The sequence below is a fragment of the Pieris napi genome, chromosome 11 (assembly GCF_905475465.1).
Source record: "Pieris napi chromosome 11, ilPieNapi1.2, whole genome shotgun sequence".
Taxonomy (NCBI): domain Eukaryota; kingdom Metazoa; phylum Arthropoda; class Insecta; order Lepidoptera; family Pieridae; genus Pieris; species Pieris napi.
In genome coordinates, this window is record NC_062244.1 from 8,321,740 (window position 1) to 8,336,469 (window position 14,730).

The window sequence follows — 14,730 nt, forward strand, 5'->3', positions numbered from 1 at the left end:
TTAACAAACAAAGTTTATATGTATCTAATTAATTCACATTATTTCTAATTTCTGTTTTAACGACTACAACTGAAAGTGTGCTTTCTCAGATTTCACAACAATGGTAAACCCAAATTATTTTAGGTAATAATAAAACAATATAAATCATACAATGTTTATTGAACACCTAGATCTATGCCAAATCTCTCAAGTTCTAACAACCGCAACATAATCTAAATAATCCAGTTCAGTTTGAAATCTATGTAACAGCTATTCAATATGGACATGGTCTTAAGGACTCCAGTAATTGACGACATTCAAAACAGCCAAATGTATTGTCTTGGTAAAGGAAGATTTATATAAAACTAAATGCAAATTTAATGCTATAAGGAATGTTACAAGCAAATATATAGTTAATTTCCACATTAATCAATGGACAAGGTCTATGTAAATTTAGCGCGTATTATGTATTATTCCTGTTTTTAAAAAATGCGCTCCTAATACGACGAAAAAATATACTCATATGCTCTGAGCTAATATATGTTTACAAGTATGTAACAAATTAATTCAGTCTCTGTTTCATACTTTAAATGTGTTCAAATGTCTATTATTTATATGGCCACTGTAATGTTGTCAGTTTCTTTTTAAAATAAAAGTAACAAGCATTATAATATGACTAGCTTTAGCACGATAGGTACACATTTATATTTGAACTGGATATATGACTTATTTAAATATGAATTCATTCAAATGCATAATTTAACAATTGACACAGAGCACCCATACACAAACCAAACGGGTTTTATTACCAAATTTGTTGAGATTCATTTATTCACAAAGTTCAATTATTTTAATAAATCTGTAGTAAAATTTCGGTCACAAATATTGAATATGTTTTAATGTGGTTTGTGTATGGTTTGATTTAAAACCGTAGCTAGATTATTGACCTTTAAGATAAGCTTAGTATAATTTGTTGTTGAACATAAAGCCTAGCTACGATAATGTTATTGTATAGCTTATCTATTTTTAAATTACAATATGACGAAAAAAGCTATGTTTTTTTAAATGCCATTGTTTCCCCAGATAGGCTATACAATAGCAACACTTAATTACTAACAATTTAAACATTTATTGTCAACATTATAATTGAATATTATTTTAGATATAATGACCATTCATGATAATTTAAAAATGTAGCAACAAAATATCACGATCACATCGTCTTTAAGCCTAATTTGTCAAATATAAAAGATGTATGTAGCTGCAAATAACAATAATTAATATATAATAAGACTATACGCAAAGATAAGAATTTATAGTTATTTAATATAAGGAATTTATAATAAGAACTACCAAAAAAAACATAGCGTATTATATAAAAAAATTTTTATAAGTGATCAATTCTAAATCTAGCCACAAAAATTTACATTTAAAATAATATAGTATTTCAAATAAAAGAAAAATCCTAAACTGAACTGAGTTTAAAATACGCATCCATATTCCAATTCCTTTTATTGCCGAAGTTGGTTTACGTGGACTTGTTTTTTTTTTAAATCAATAAAACCGCGGACATATTGTTCGCTCAAGGTCAACAGCCTTATGCAGGCTATTATGCAGTTTATATATAAGCGCAAACCACTTTAATTTGGTCATGTCGACAATATTAAATTGAATAAAATAAAATAAAAAATTTACAGTTAAAACAGTGAACATTAAAATAATAATTTCGCTAGATCTATTATATATAATTGCTGAGCTTAAACTAAAATTTAAAATAAATTGAGCTAGAAAATTGTACTAAACTGTGTCAGCAACATGCTTTTGTCATTTAATAAAAAGGAACATATAAATATTAAATAGGGCATCATAACAATAAAATAATTTAACGCAACAATACATTTATCAAAATAAACTATAATTACAAATAAATAAATTAGTATAGATAATAATGGTGATGAAATCTACTTTCATAGACAACAAAAACGTGTTCTCATTTTTGGCGTTTCGGAAAATTTTATGGTTCAGGAACTAAAACACGCAAAATCATATTGTGTTGTTAAATACCAACTTTATGGCGACTATCTCCGTACCAGGTTTTTTTTGTAACTCTCGGTAGTGACGTAGTATAAGTTCGTCATATTCGTAGGCGAATATTTAAAATCCTTTGACATAAAAGACGAGGAACTAGCATTTATTATATTTAGTTCCGAAATGTGGTTGTTACATATGAATTTAAATGTAAAACTTTAAATTTGACTTATAGTAAATCGACTCATAATGACTGAGAACACATTTCTTTCAATTTGTTAATTTTTCGGAGATATTTAGAAACGAGCCTTAGCGCTACGTACGTCAAAAATGCATTAGATTTTGACACATAGTTCGCAGTAAGTCTTCTTTGTTACCTTAAGTGATTCCAGTAATCAGCACGATTAAATGAGTTACCAAAATTAGATTAGTCAGTGACACTATGTTGCCAAGTAGTTCTTCAAATATTCATAGTATTGTTGTAGTATATATGTCCAACGTCACTACCCCATTTACACGTAGGTTTTACATTTTTGTAGTTTAAATTTCTTTATACACATAAATAGTTTAAATAAGCAAAATAAATAGTTTACTATAATTGGGTCGAAATTAAATGCACAGTAAACTTAAAACATGTGTAACTTTGTGTAAATTTATTTAATGCCTAGGTAGTTCTCGGCTAGACCTAGATAATAGATGGTTTGCGCAATTCCGAAGAGCGGGGCTATGACAATCATACGACACGCCCCGCCTTTGAAGAAGGCGGTTGGCCCTTCAAACTTTAAGGTTTTCCTGAAAATTTATGACTAAATTTTAGAAAATAGTGTTTTGAGGAATGAAAACGGGGTAGCGGATGTTATGCGAACTAATATAATCCTTATTTGTTACAACATATTTAATTTATTTTTCATAAATTAACGATCAAAATAATTCTTGTAAATAAATGTTGTCAGTGTAACAAAGTTTTTTGCTTGCTGGAACTGACCTTCAGATTAATCAACATAATTCAATTGCGTGAAACTGCAATGGCGGAACTATAATTTTATAAGCGTCTCTAAAGTTCTCATTTTATCCTTAATCTACCTCAATCAGTATCATAATAGTGTTCTAACCTATTTTTTTCATTACAAAATAAAAGTAATTTCACAAAAAGATGCTATTTTAATGATTAACCAGCCTTAGTTAAGTTGATTCAACTTATTTAAGGTGGTTCATTTCTAAATTATGACTTAGCTACTGGGAGGTCGCTTGTCAGTGTCGTGTATTGATACATTCAAATTCTATACGAAGTTAGCCGAATATTTAGTGTAATATACTCACGTGATACAATCTAGGATGGAGGTGTACTGTCTTTCGCCACTTCCCTTTGTCAGAGTCTGCATTCGAGTCTTTACAACGTCGAAGGGGTTAACTGCGAGCGCGGCCGTTGATCCAGCCGCACAACCCGATCCGAAGGACCACCTAAAATATTTAATGAAAATAACCTCTTTAACACATAACGGACGTGTAAGGCCACCTAAGCCCAAATTTTACTAACACATTAAAAATCTTAAGAGAATTTGCTGTTTTTGACAAAACGATATGATAGCAATATCGTGCAAAAAGTGAAAGATATGATTGTTAAATTAATAAAATATAGAAAAGAATTAAAATTCTATTTAAATTATAACTTTTTGCCTTATAAAGTAAATAGAAGTGTAATACAGCTATTATTACACTTCAAAATCACGTTCATAGGCTGTGTCAGGTTTAACTTTGACCATACATGCTGAATTAAAGTCTCATGATTATTTATATATAATCTGTGGACAAAATAAGGTAAAACTTTGCGGTGCACTATAAGCTTGACACCTGCACGGTTACATTTGTGTAACTAGTTATTACAATCAAAAGTCGATCAAATAAATAATATGCTTGTCTTAGTAACAATAATTTACAATTACAGTGGATTTCGCGTATAACGACGATGAAGGGACGACTCTGATTTCGTCGTTATATCCAGGCAATGATTGAGATAAAGACACGAACATGGGTATAGTTTAAATTACTTTATTATTTTGCACAAACATTTGCACACATAGTTATTCACTGGTACATTAAAAATAACTCAGAATATCACTTTGAAACTGACCCATAAATTAAACTCCGAAACGTAAAGCCTTACCTACCTACTTAGCTGATATCTATTAACTAAAGGTGCAGGTCTCCACAGTTGCTGACCATCTGTGTGAATGTAAACAAAAGATAAGAAATATTTGCGAAATAAATAAATCGGAGTCTTTGACTCCGGTCGTAATATCTGCATGGGATTTCTAGGAATTTGTTACAAATGATTCATTCGCTACACCCGATCTCGGCGTTACATCCAAAATCGCTATAGCCACATCAATTTTATACTAAAGTATGCTTTAAATTCGAGGGACTTTAAAGCATAAATACGTATAAAGTTGTTATAGCTTAATGGTCGCTACAACCAAGGTCGTAATAAGAGCAAACCACTACATCATATTTTCGGCGTAGGGTGTTCTTACGGAACAAGTATACGCTTATCGCTAGTTTTCTATAAAATAAAGCTAAAGCAAGATATTGTTAGCTTTTAATATTTATTTAATTTAATTCTTAACATATTATATGTAACATATTCTTAAGAATCTTAAGAAGCGAATTATAGTGAATCCAGTCATCATTGGAGTGTTTGATTTCCTACCCTAAAAACTAGATCAACTAGCCCTTACATATATAAATATAAAGCATATCGAAATATATTTCGACTTCTGAAATCCTCTCACTAATAACGTAATGGCCGAATACAGGTTGCAGGTTACTTTACTACGAGTTGTGAATTATATTTTTCATATTTCAGAGTTCCCTTATGTGTATAACTGTAGGGCTTAGAGATTAAGAGCCGCATCCGGCCCGCTGTAAGATATGACCCGGCACGCGAGACATTAAAAAAAAACAATTAAAAAAATATTACTTACGGGAGTGGCAGTGAAACAAAGAACAGGCAAACATCAAATCCTTTGAACGTAACGTAAACAAAAATGATGTCTAGGCGAAAGAAACGACAAGTAGATACAAGGGGTCTCCAGTTTCAGGAAAAATGGACTGAAGAATTATTTTTCATCTTGCACAATGGTACACCTATTTGTTTGCTGTGTAATGAATCCATTTAAGTAATGAAAGAATTCAATACAAAGAGGCATTACTCAACTAAACATGCTACGCTGCACTCACTGACAGGACAATTTTTTTATTATTTTTTATTATTTTTATGGCTCTGGCACGGTTTGTGCATTAGCCAGCGTCAAGTATAAGATTTTTTATAATTCGTGCTTTTTGCCTTAGAAATTCGACCATGTCCTCCACGTACGGTTTAGGCACTCGCCCGGTACCGCACAACTCTCCCAAAGGCCGAGAACAAATTTAAATTAAATTAAAACTTGCCCTCGAACCGGGAATCGAACCCGGTACCCCTCACCTAGCTGCCACTTAATAAGACCGCTAGGCTATGAGGCCCCCGACAGGACAATTAAGAACAGACAAAATCCAGAAGCTTACCGCAATTTGGAAAAACAGCAACAAATGTTTCGTAAACAAAGAACACAACTTGATAATGTTGTGAAAGCTAGTTTTATAGTTAGCCCAAAATTAGCAATGGCATTAAAACCATTTGCCGAAGGAGAATTTATGAAGGAGTGTAAATTAGAAGTTTGCGGTATTAAGAAAAAAAATCTTGGAGTAGTTGGCTAAAGTAAAATAAATATGTATGTTTCTGAATTATAATGAAAAATTATTATCCTTTTATTAAAACTTACCAAAAAGGTGGCGCTGCGGCACCCGGCTCTTTGGGCCCAAGATCGTTGAGTGTCGCAAATAATGGGAAATAGACAATACTGAATGACACATCTCTCGCCGCAGTTGCCGTGATACCCTTGTAAAGCCCAAAAATACCGCGCTCCGCCACCAGCTTACGAGTCAATTGCATAGCTGTGACTCTTTCGAATTTTCGGCCCTCTGAAAAAACCGCAAGCGTTAATAATAATAGTTTCGAATAGGCAGAGAAGCGTGATCACTTTGGCATATATCCTTCATATCGTGGGGTTCCGAGACACAAGCATTACATGTCGAAAGAGTTTGAGTGAAAATAGTTAAACGATTAATATATTGTATTGTCTTTGATTGACATAACTTTTACTCATTTAAATAAAACACTATTTTGACCGGATTGAAGTTATGTATTATTATAAATTTACAACTATTTAACATAATTTTAAATTTATCCGACGTTTCGCGAGCTTTACAGCGTGCGTGGTCACGGTGACTGAAGACAAAAGATGTTGAATGTCAAAAAGTATCACAGCTGTAGAGAAAGTTGCATTATCTGTATTTATTTCCCCGGAGTTGGTATCGACTAAAAGATGGAGGGTTTTGGCAATGGCTCACGGTGTCCTCTATTTCGCGGATTGTGTTTCTTTTTGAGGTTTTAATTTGGATATTATTGGATCCCAGGTGTTTGACAATTTTAGGCCGTCTTCTCTATTGAAATTGGGGTGTTTTTTGATTTCAATGGCTTCGCGTACCAATTTTGGGAAGAATCTTTTCTCTTTCGCAAGTACTTTCGGTTGGTCAAAGCGTATGTAGTGATTAGGCCTATCTAGTATGTGTTCACAGACTGCTGATTTTGTGTGTCGTCTATGATTTAATATATTTACTTATAGAATAATCTTTTGGATACTATCAGTAATATTTTTTTGTGTAACCTTTAAAATAATTCTACATTCATAAGTCTGTAAACAGATAATTAGGTAAATACGAAGATTGAGCTTAATATCTCCATGAAGTTCTTTATAACTAACGTTTAATATATTAACACCAAATAGTATTATGTCATCCTGAAATCTGTTCTGAATCTGAAGCCCTCCTTCTAACTCGGCCAACAAAGTTAAAAATTACAATTGGACGCGTCAGTTTTTTTCTATAAGAATCAATGACAAAACCAACTCAAACACGGATTTGACGATTCATTGGTTTAGTGGTTAGTACCCCTGACTGCGAATCCATGGGTCCCGGGTTCGATCCCCGGCTGAGACGAACATCGATGTGATGAGCATTTGGTGTTGTGCTTAGGTCTTGGGTGTTTAAATATGTATTTATATGTCTATCTATCTATAATATGTATGTATATCCGTTGCCTAGTACCCATAACACAAGCTTCACCAGCTTAGCATCGGACTAGGTCAATTGGTGTGAATTGTGTTTTAAAAAAAATCTGTTCAACCCGCACAACTTGCGTCTAAACTATGCTTATATAGACAAACAAATACCCGCTTTAGCTTGCGCGGCGAGTCTTCCAGCGTCCTGCATCTGAATCTTCAACAGCTCCATAGGTGTTGTGATGACAATTTGGCAAGCGCCTGCGCTACCACCGGCGATCATTTGACGAAATACTGGCAGTGATCTGGAAAGATAATTTAACCAAAGTCATTAAAAAAATATAATGTATGAACTGAAAGTAATATCAAAATCAAGATTTGCGCTAAGTATGAATGTATGTATGTCGTATGTCGAATTCATATAACATAGGTACACGATTTATAGTGCGCGCTAAGTCTCGTTACTGATTACCCGAAGTCCTAAGTAAGGCTTAGATCTTCCATATGCCAGTATAATAATACTGCAATATAAATATTATATTGCGCAGTTTCAAAAATCTATTCGTATTAAAGTTTAAATAAGTTTTATTATTTATACATAGATATTTTAGTTATTTCATTGTCACACGCGACGCAATCTTGGATTGAATCCCAAGTAATATGTCATTTAGCATTAACAAAATAAAGTCTCCGTAATTGATTTGAAATCAAAAAGTTTCAACACCGTGACCTTTACCCTATCATGGGACCGCAGACTACGGAGTCTTACATATCGATAATAAGAGAATCAATAAACCGTGTAAACTTAACAAATAATATAAGAAGATAATATGTCCCCCGCTTCAGATGATGATTAAATAAAATCGTTCCGTCTAATTCTACGTTAGACGAAGTCATTATACAGACACTTTTAAATTACCAAGTCATTCTTACACAATAATATTTTATGGCAATATAACTCGTGTAACAGATATGCAGAGATTTATTTAAGTCACTCTTATCTATTAAAATTGCGACTGTAGATAGATTATAAAAGATAGCGCCTCCTACACATTATTAATTTTTTTATTTTATTTTTATTTATTTATAAAAACACTCCTGTCCTAACAGGGGACCCTATATTGACAAGAGTGCACAACAAGTGAATAAAATTTACAGACGAAACCAAAAACAAAAATAATAAATTAATCAGGAAAAACAAAATAACATAATAAAAAAATTACTAACTACTATAGGCACTAACAAATAATAGAACTTTTGTCAGTTCACTCAACGGACAATAAAAATGGTCCGTTAACCTATGTAATTCGTTAACTAAATTTATACACCGAATCATAAACACAATAAAACCGAAACTGTCTACAAAAGTTGAAACAAAACATATTCAAAAATAATATTTTAATCAGTAGACGACCCAATTCAATATTCGCAATATAGCGACAGTTATAAATAACTCTCCCTGGCGTTCATATTAGACGGGTACAAAGTTTTATATGATATACGTTTCTATACTTTTAACAGGTGCTACAATAAAGTGTAGCTGAAAATCATGTTATTAAAATTTTAGACGGTCAATCACAGTTGCATTTAAATGTTTTCAGTCTAATTATAATGCGAGGTTAAAGTACTAGGGAGCTGCCGAACTAAATATCTATACGATTTGCTTATACTTTTGAATACCGATAATTTTTTTTTGGATCGGAATTCATACTATGTTTGCGAGTCAATAAAAATTAAAAAAAAAAATTGTCGTTGACGAATAATCGTATTAATTAGCCATTATACTTTTCCTCAAGATTCGCGGACTACAGCGAACTGTAACGGGTAAGTCAGTGAGTAAAATGTCTTTCAATTCTTTCAATTCAGGGGGTTCTAATAAATCGAATGGACGAGCAAATGATAAGTAGAGGTTTTTCATTATTACAGATTTAAACCCCTGTGTAACTTTAAAACGCAGCAACGTACGATTTAATTCATTAAGAATTTTTTTGTCGTATTGGTCTGAACTTTAATTCCTATCAATACGAAATACAAGAAAATCATAAAATCAACTTTATGAAACAAGGGATAGCTAAGATTACTTTTATAAATAAAAAGCGGCAGAAGTGACGCGAGAAGTTGTTAAAAATGTAATCTTTAATACGGCCTGGCATTGCTCCATTAAAATGTCTAGAGCTAGTTTTAATAGCTGCAGCATAACGAGCGCTTTGGCATAATTTTCTGAATCCATAAAGGTTTGCATAGCGGGATTTTTATTAAGCACAGCACATCGTTCAAATTAACTACATATATTATCTAGATTAAAGTCACGCGTAACGTATTTTTTTATAAAGCAAACGGGCAATAGGCTCATCTGATGTTAAATGATACCGCCGCCCATGGACATTCAATGCCAGTGGGCTCGCGAGTGCGTTGCCGGCCTTTTATGAATTGGGACGCTCTTTTCTTGATGGACCCTAAGTCGAATTGTTTCGGATATATTTCAGTGGGCAGCTGGTTCCACAAAGTGGTGGTGCGCGGCAAACTAACTTGCAATTACATACATTAGTAGATATTATATCGATGAGAGCAATGTTGGTCTAATGGCTTCAGTATGCGAATCAGTTCCCCGGCTGTGCACCAAACGACATTGTCTATGTCCCGTATCTCACACGGGACGTAACGTAACACTCACTCGATAGATGAAGGAAAACATCGTCAGAAAACCGGCATGCCTTAAACACAAACATTCAACGGCGTGTGTCCTGCATAGAAGGCAACAGAATCATGAAACAGATCAAGAAATCTGAGGCCCAGATATAAACGTTGTAGCGCGCCATTGGTTTTAGATATTTTGAAGGCAGAAAGAAAATAAAAGTATGCGATGTAATTGACAACTTAAGGTTTTGATGGAAACACATGTAGGCAGTTGTGAATAATCGCTTAATTAGGTATAATATAAGGTTTATCACTATCTAGTTGTCCTTGAATGCAAATTCAAGTAAAGGTTATGTCAATCAAAGACAATACCAAATGATGTTTTTATCAGGATAGTCTATGCGTAGAAAATTTTTTAAGATTTAGATTTTTTTAATTAATCAATTACATCTAGATTCTTTATTTCAATTGTGTGTCTTTATAATGTATGATTTAATAAAAGAATTTAGTAAAAAGGCCGGACTTTTCGAATCTTTCGACAGTTACAAAATTATTTTTAATTTGAAATAGGTTTTAATTGTTAGGATTCATTATTTAGAATTAGCCATTTTCTAACCTCTACAAGCAGATTAATATCAATAGAGAGAACGCAACAATATTAAAAATTACATGTTAGAGGATTATTTAGAATGGTATTCTTGTGTAGCACGGTATTCGTATATTTGTATGGCTAGCTAATTTTTTTAGACCATATACAGAGACTTACCCATCCGGCAGTGTAAGGTAGAAACGGAACATGTCATTGGCAGCGAGCTTTATGGCCTTTTCTGGAGTGATGAGGATGATGTTAACTGCTGATCCCCTGTACATGCCAAAGTAACCCTCCGCCGCATATGTCTTTTTGAAACAATCCAGCCTGTTAAAATGTTCTCAATTAAAACTCAGGTCATGCTTAACTGCGTTTCAACTAAGAAATACGAAGGAATTAATAATTTTAAGTAGCGTTCGCCGATGTCGTAATTGGCTCAACGTCTTAATTAAGTTTAGGAAGCGTTTTGCTTACGAATAACTACTGCAAGAAAACAAAAAGTTTATGCTTTTGTAGATATGGTTCATACAATATTCAGTTTACCATATAATAGTTGGTCAAAAGATAATATTATAGAAGATTTAATGGTAATCATGGAGATATAATTTATGCCTGATCGTCAGCTAATAGTCTATGGAAATTAAAATAACATATTATTGTTTTGAATCATAAAAACAAACAACTGTTGCAAATAACCTTGAATTTTAGATTTATCAGGAATTGTCTAGAATAGGAAAGAATATTTTACAGCGCGTGAACTAAATTGAAACTTTATATTCACAGAAAACCAGAGCATAATAAATCCCGCCATCCATCTAGTATCTACGAAACCAGACATACACAGCCATTCCCACCATCCAAATTACATAAACGTTTCTCGTTGGGTCCACATTTTAGGCATAATAGACGACCTTGATGTAAATATAAGATTTTTGTACACAGAAATTCAACAGGCAATACTTACATGTTCTTATATTGTCTCTCTCCATTTGGTCCGACAGTTTGATTTTGCAATCGCGTCTTCACAAGATCCAAGGGGAACACGACGGAGACGCCAATGATTCCCGCAATGCCACCGTTTATAATCTTTGGTACTGGGCTGAAAAGTTGTAGCATACAATATGCTGTTCATTCGTATACGAGATTAAGAATACGCTTAATGTCCTAATTAAAAGAGATTTAGTCTGACCTAAATAGAAAGGATATGAAGATAACCAGGAATCATATTATACTCCCTAAAAAAATGTATTTCTCTATGCTAACTACTACCTATAGTTGAACACACCTAGGAATGTCATAATACTACTACTCATGCATGTGTGGTCTTACATGGAAGAAGTCGTTTAGTAAGATCAGTAAAACTGTAAATGTCTAACATTTCTTAAGACAGGTAACGTGGCTTAGATCTTGATAGAGGAGCTACACAATATCAAGATAAGTACTTAAAATTAAAAAAAAAAAGTGTGTGTGTACAAAGTACACATGTCAGAAGTGAAACTTCAGTGGCAAACTAATCTTGAAGTGCTGTTCATATTTATACAAATCTAAAAGTTTAGATTTCCGATACTTAGAGGGACGGAAAAAGGAAGATAATATGTTAGGAATTTAATGAATTTAATTGTCATTAAAATATTAAGTGTCGAATAATAAATAATAATGTGACGGTAAATTTTTTTCCAACGCCGATAAAGAAGTTTGACTTCAAAAAGGAACATGGCGCGTAACCGAAAAACGTGACGCGTAACGAAAAAATGTTACACTACATTTTTTTCCAACCCAGATAAAGAAGTTTCACTTCAAAAATCGAAATAGCAGTCAAATTAAGCTTCATTTTAAAATTAGCATTTCCACATACACCAATTATAATGAATAGAATGACCTTCTCAATTAAAATAATTTATTCTAGTTCTCATTGTTGGCAATATGAGAAATGAATTGACAACATACTCAGCATAACTATAATATTTTACTATCAATATAGAACTTTAATATATACGAGTTAGAAGTGTCTTATAAGATTCTTGCTACTAAAACAGTTGTGGGTTTTTTTATAAACATTTACCAAAGGTAAATTGATTTGGCTATGTGTTTACATATAAAAAACAAACATGCCTTACACATCTTGATATTTATTTGGAATATTTAAAAAAAACAAATGTGTATTGCGACTAAATTGAGATGAGAATATTCTACATTGGGTTGATATATACAACAAATACATTTTAATAATATTTTTACCCTATTTTATCTTTTAATAGAGCTTATCAATAATAATAAAGAATAGTGACAAGTCTTAGTAACATATACATATATACATTCAAAGGTGTTAAAATATTAATTTATCACCTGCTCTTGGAGATAAAAGATAAAAAAGATAAACAGATACATATAAGATATATTGCTAAGCACAAACAGAAAGCAATATCACTTACTTTACCAAAATATGAATCTAATGAACAAGAATATTGGATGATATTATAGACACTATTGGTAAGATTCAGAGACAAGAATAACACGGGTCAACACGAATTTTGAGTCTGCGTTCTGTACCTCTGATTTTGATTACTTATGCCTAACTAATTAAAGAAAAAATATTTTTATCTATTAAAGTTTGCTTTTGTAGTTACTACAACGAAATTTATTTTTTATGAAAGAGCTCTATTTACATTGTATTGTATATACATTGTGTAAAGGTACAAAAGCAAACTTTATTTATTATAAATAGAGTTTCTGCTTCTTTTTCGATGTATACAATCAGAAAATATTCACTAAATAACAGACTCAAAAAAAAATATTTTTTTTGTTGACTTGTGATAATCAGTAAGAATTACACCCATTTGTTAAAAATGTATCGCATTTTATGAATACACTTGGAGCAGTCTTAACTCTGAATCTTATCCTAGGTGTAATTTATTTAATTCTTAACATGTTTTACTCAAATTGTACAGTCACAACACTTTGTATATGCTCATGAATTATACACAAATTTTTTTACTTTTTTTTAATTAGCCCCTAATAGAGACTGACCTACTTTCCAGCTATGAAGCAGTATAAATAAACACCCTTTCTCTATAATTACAGTAAAACCACCCTTCATTACTTGACAATGCCATAGGTTCTTTGAATTTTCTAAGACAAATAATTTTCTTACATTCCATCAATGAATCATAATTTATATTTACTTTTGAAGTTTTGTAACTTACTTAAATTGTGCTACTGGTGGAGGCTGTCCTGGTTTACTCATAGCTGCTTATTTTTTTTCCTGAACAAAAATAAACTATTTAGATTACTTTAGGGTTTAAAAAAAATATTCATATAAATTTTAGAATATTTATAATTCAATACACCAATAAAGTTTCTAAGGAGAACTAATTTAAGAGCTTCTTGATATGTTTAATATTTTCGCTTGTATTTAAATATTTTAAGGTCGATACAATAAATGTATATACATAAATTAATATATATTTTGAAGGATTGAAATGTCCAAAACTTAAAATTAGCCATTTTATAAGGTGCATATTACGATTTAATTAATACCTGACAAAATGAATTATTAAAATTCTATAAACCCTAAACGATAAATATCTCCAATTAAAAAATGTTTTTAAGAATGTTTTATTAATTTTACGTAATTTTTCAGAATCAATAAAACGTACCGCTCAGAAGTTAGTGGTTCCGAATTAATTCTTGAACACCCACTTAATTTATAAATGCCAGAGCCCTCAATCCTTGCTATTGCATTGCTAAGAAAATTGGAATTTAGAATAAAATTTTCAACTGATTAGTGATTTTACACGAGTCGAGAATAGCCGGAAGATTTTTTGATTTTGAATTTAGTAAAATTGATTGATGGCAATTGTCAAGGAACCACAGACCACAACCAACAATGAATCAAATAATCTATCAACTTTCAAGTCACATTGACTTCGGCGATAACTTTTTAAACGTCTATGTATTATTATAATAATATGTTATTATCTCCTATTTTCTTGCCATTTGTAGAAAACTATTTGTTAATAATATAATATAGCAAGTTGAATCCACTCTAAAATAATAAACAAAAGTTGTTTGGTTTAAGCTTGTTTATATACATATAAACAGTTGTGAGGCGTAATGAATGGATAATATGGTATCTGGGGGAATACACGTTGTGGCAGCTTAGGAAAATAAAATTTATGTTCAGTAAAAGTCTCGCTTTTCGAGATATTCAAAAAATACACCCTTTGCCATTCTTTTTGATTCCAAGACACCAAATGAAAGATTTTTTTTATATAGTAGTACTGAATAGATGCGCTGCGCTATTGATTGTTCATATTTTAGAATTTTTGAAAATGTGGAAAA

At 31.9% G+C, this 14,730-nt stretch overlaps 1 protein-coding gene across 2 annotated transcripts; it reads right to left on the minus strand.

Moving 5' to 3' along the window:
• Nucleotides 1-142: 142 nt before the first annotated feature.
• LOC125053506 (mitochondrial glutamate carrier 1-like) lies at nt 143-14,253 on the minus strand. 2 transcript variants are annotated; one of them, XM_047654871.1, is made up of 8 exons: nt 14,046-14,253; nt 13,593-13,651; nt 11,354-11,488; nt 10,567-10,716; nt 7,335-7,468; nt 5,826-6,024; nt 3,328-3,468; nt 143-2,799 (listed from the first exon to the last, which is right to left on the minus strand). In XM_047654871.1, exons 2-8 carry the CDS (start codon nt 13,631-13,633, stop codon nt 2,661-2,663), a joined length of 939 nt encoding a protein of 312 aa, XP_047510827.1. In that variant the 5' UTR covers nt 13,634-13,651; nt 14,046-14,253; the 3' UTR covers nt 143-2,660. The 2 variants fall into 2 exon arrangements, with proteins under 2 accessions (XP_047510827.1, XP_047510828.1); XM_047654872.1 differs by having other exon boundaries at nt 13,593-13,650; nt 14,043-14,253.
• Between the last annotated feature and the right edge of the window lie 477 nt (nt 14,254-14,730).

Coding starts and splice junctions, on each gene's coding strand:
- LOC125053506 (XM_047654871.1), bottom strand. CDS start 13,633: ATGAGTAAACCAGGACAGCCTCCACCAGTAGCACAATTTAA. Junction 11,489..13,592: donor CCACCAGTAGCACAATTTAA/GTAAGTTACAAA, acceptor ACAACTTTTCAG/CCCAGTACCAAAGATTATAA. Junction 6,025..7,334: donor CGCCGCGCAAGCTAAAGCGG/GTATTTGTTTGT, acceptor CGGTTTTTTCAG/AGGGCCGAAAATTCGAAAGA.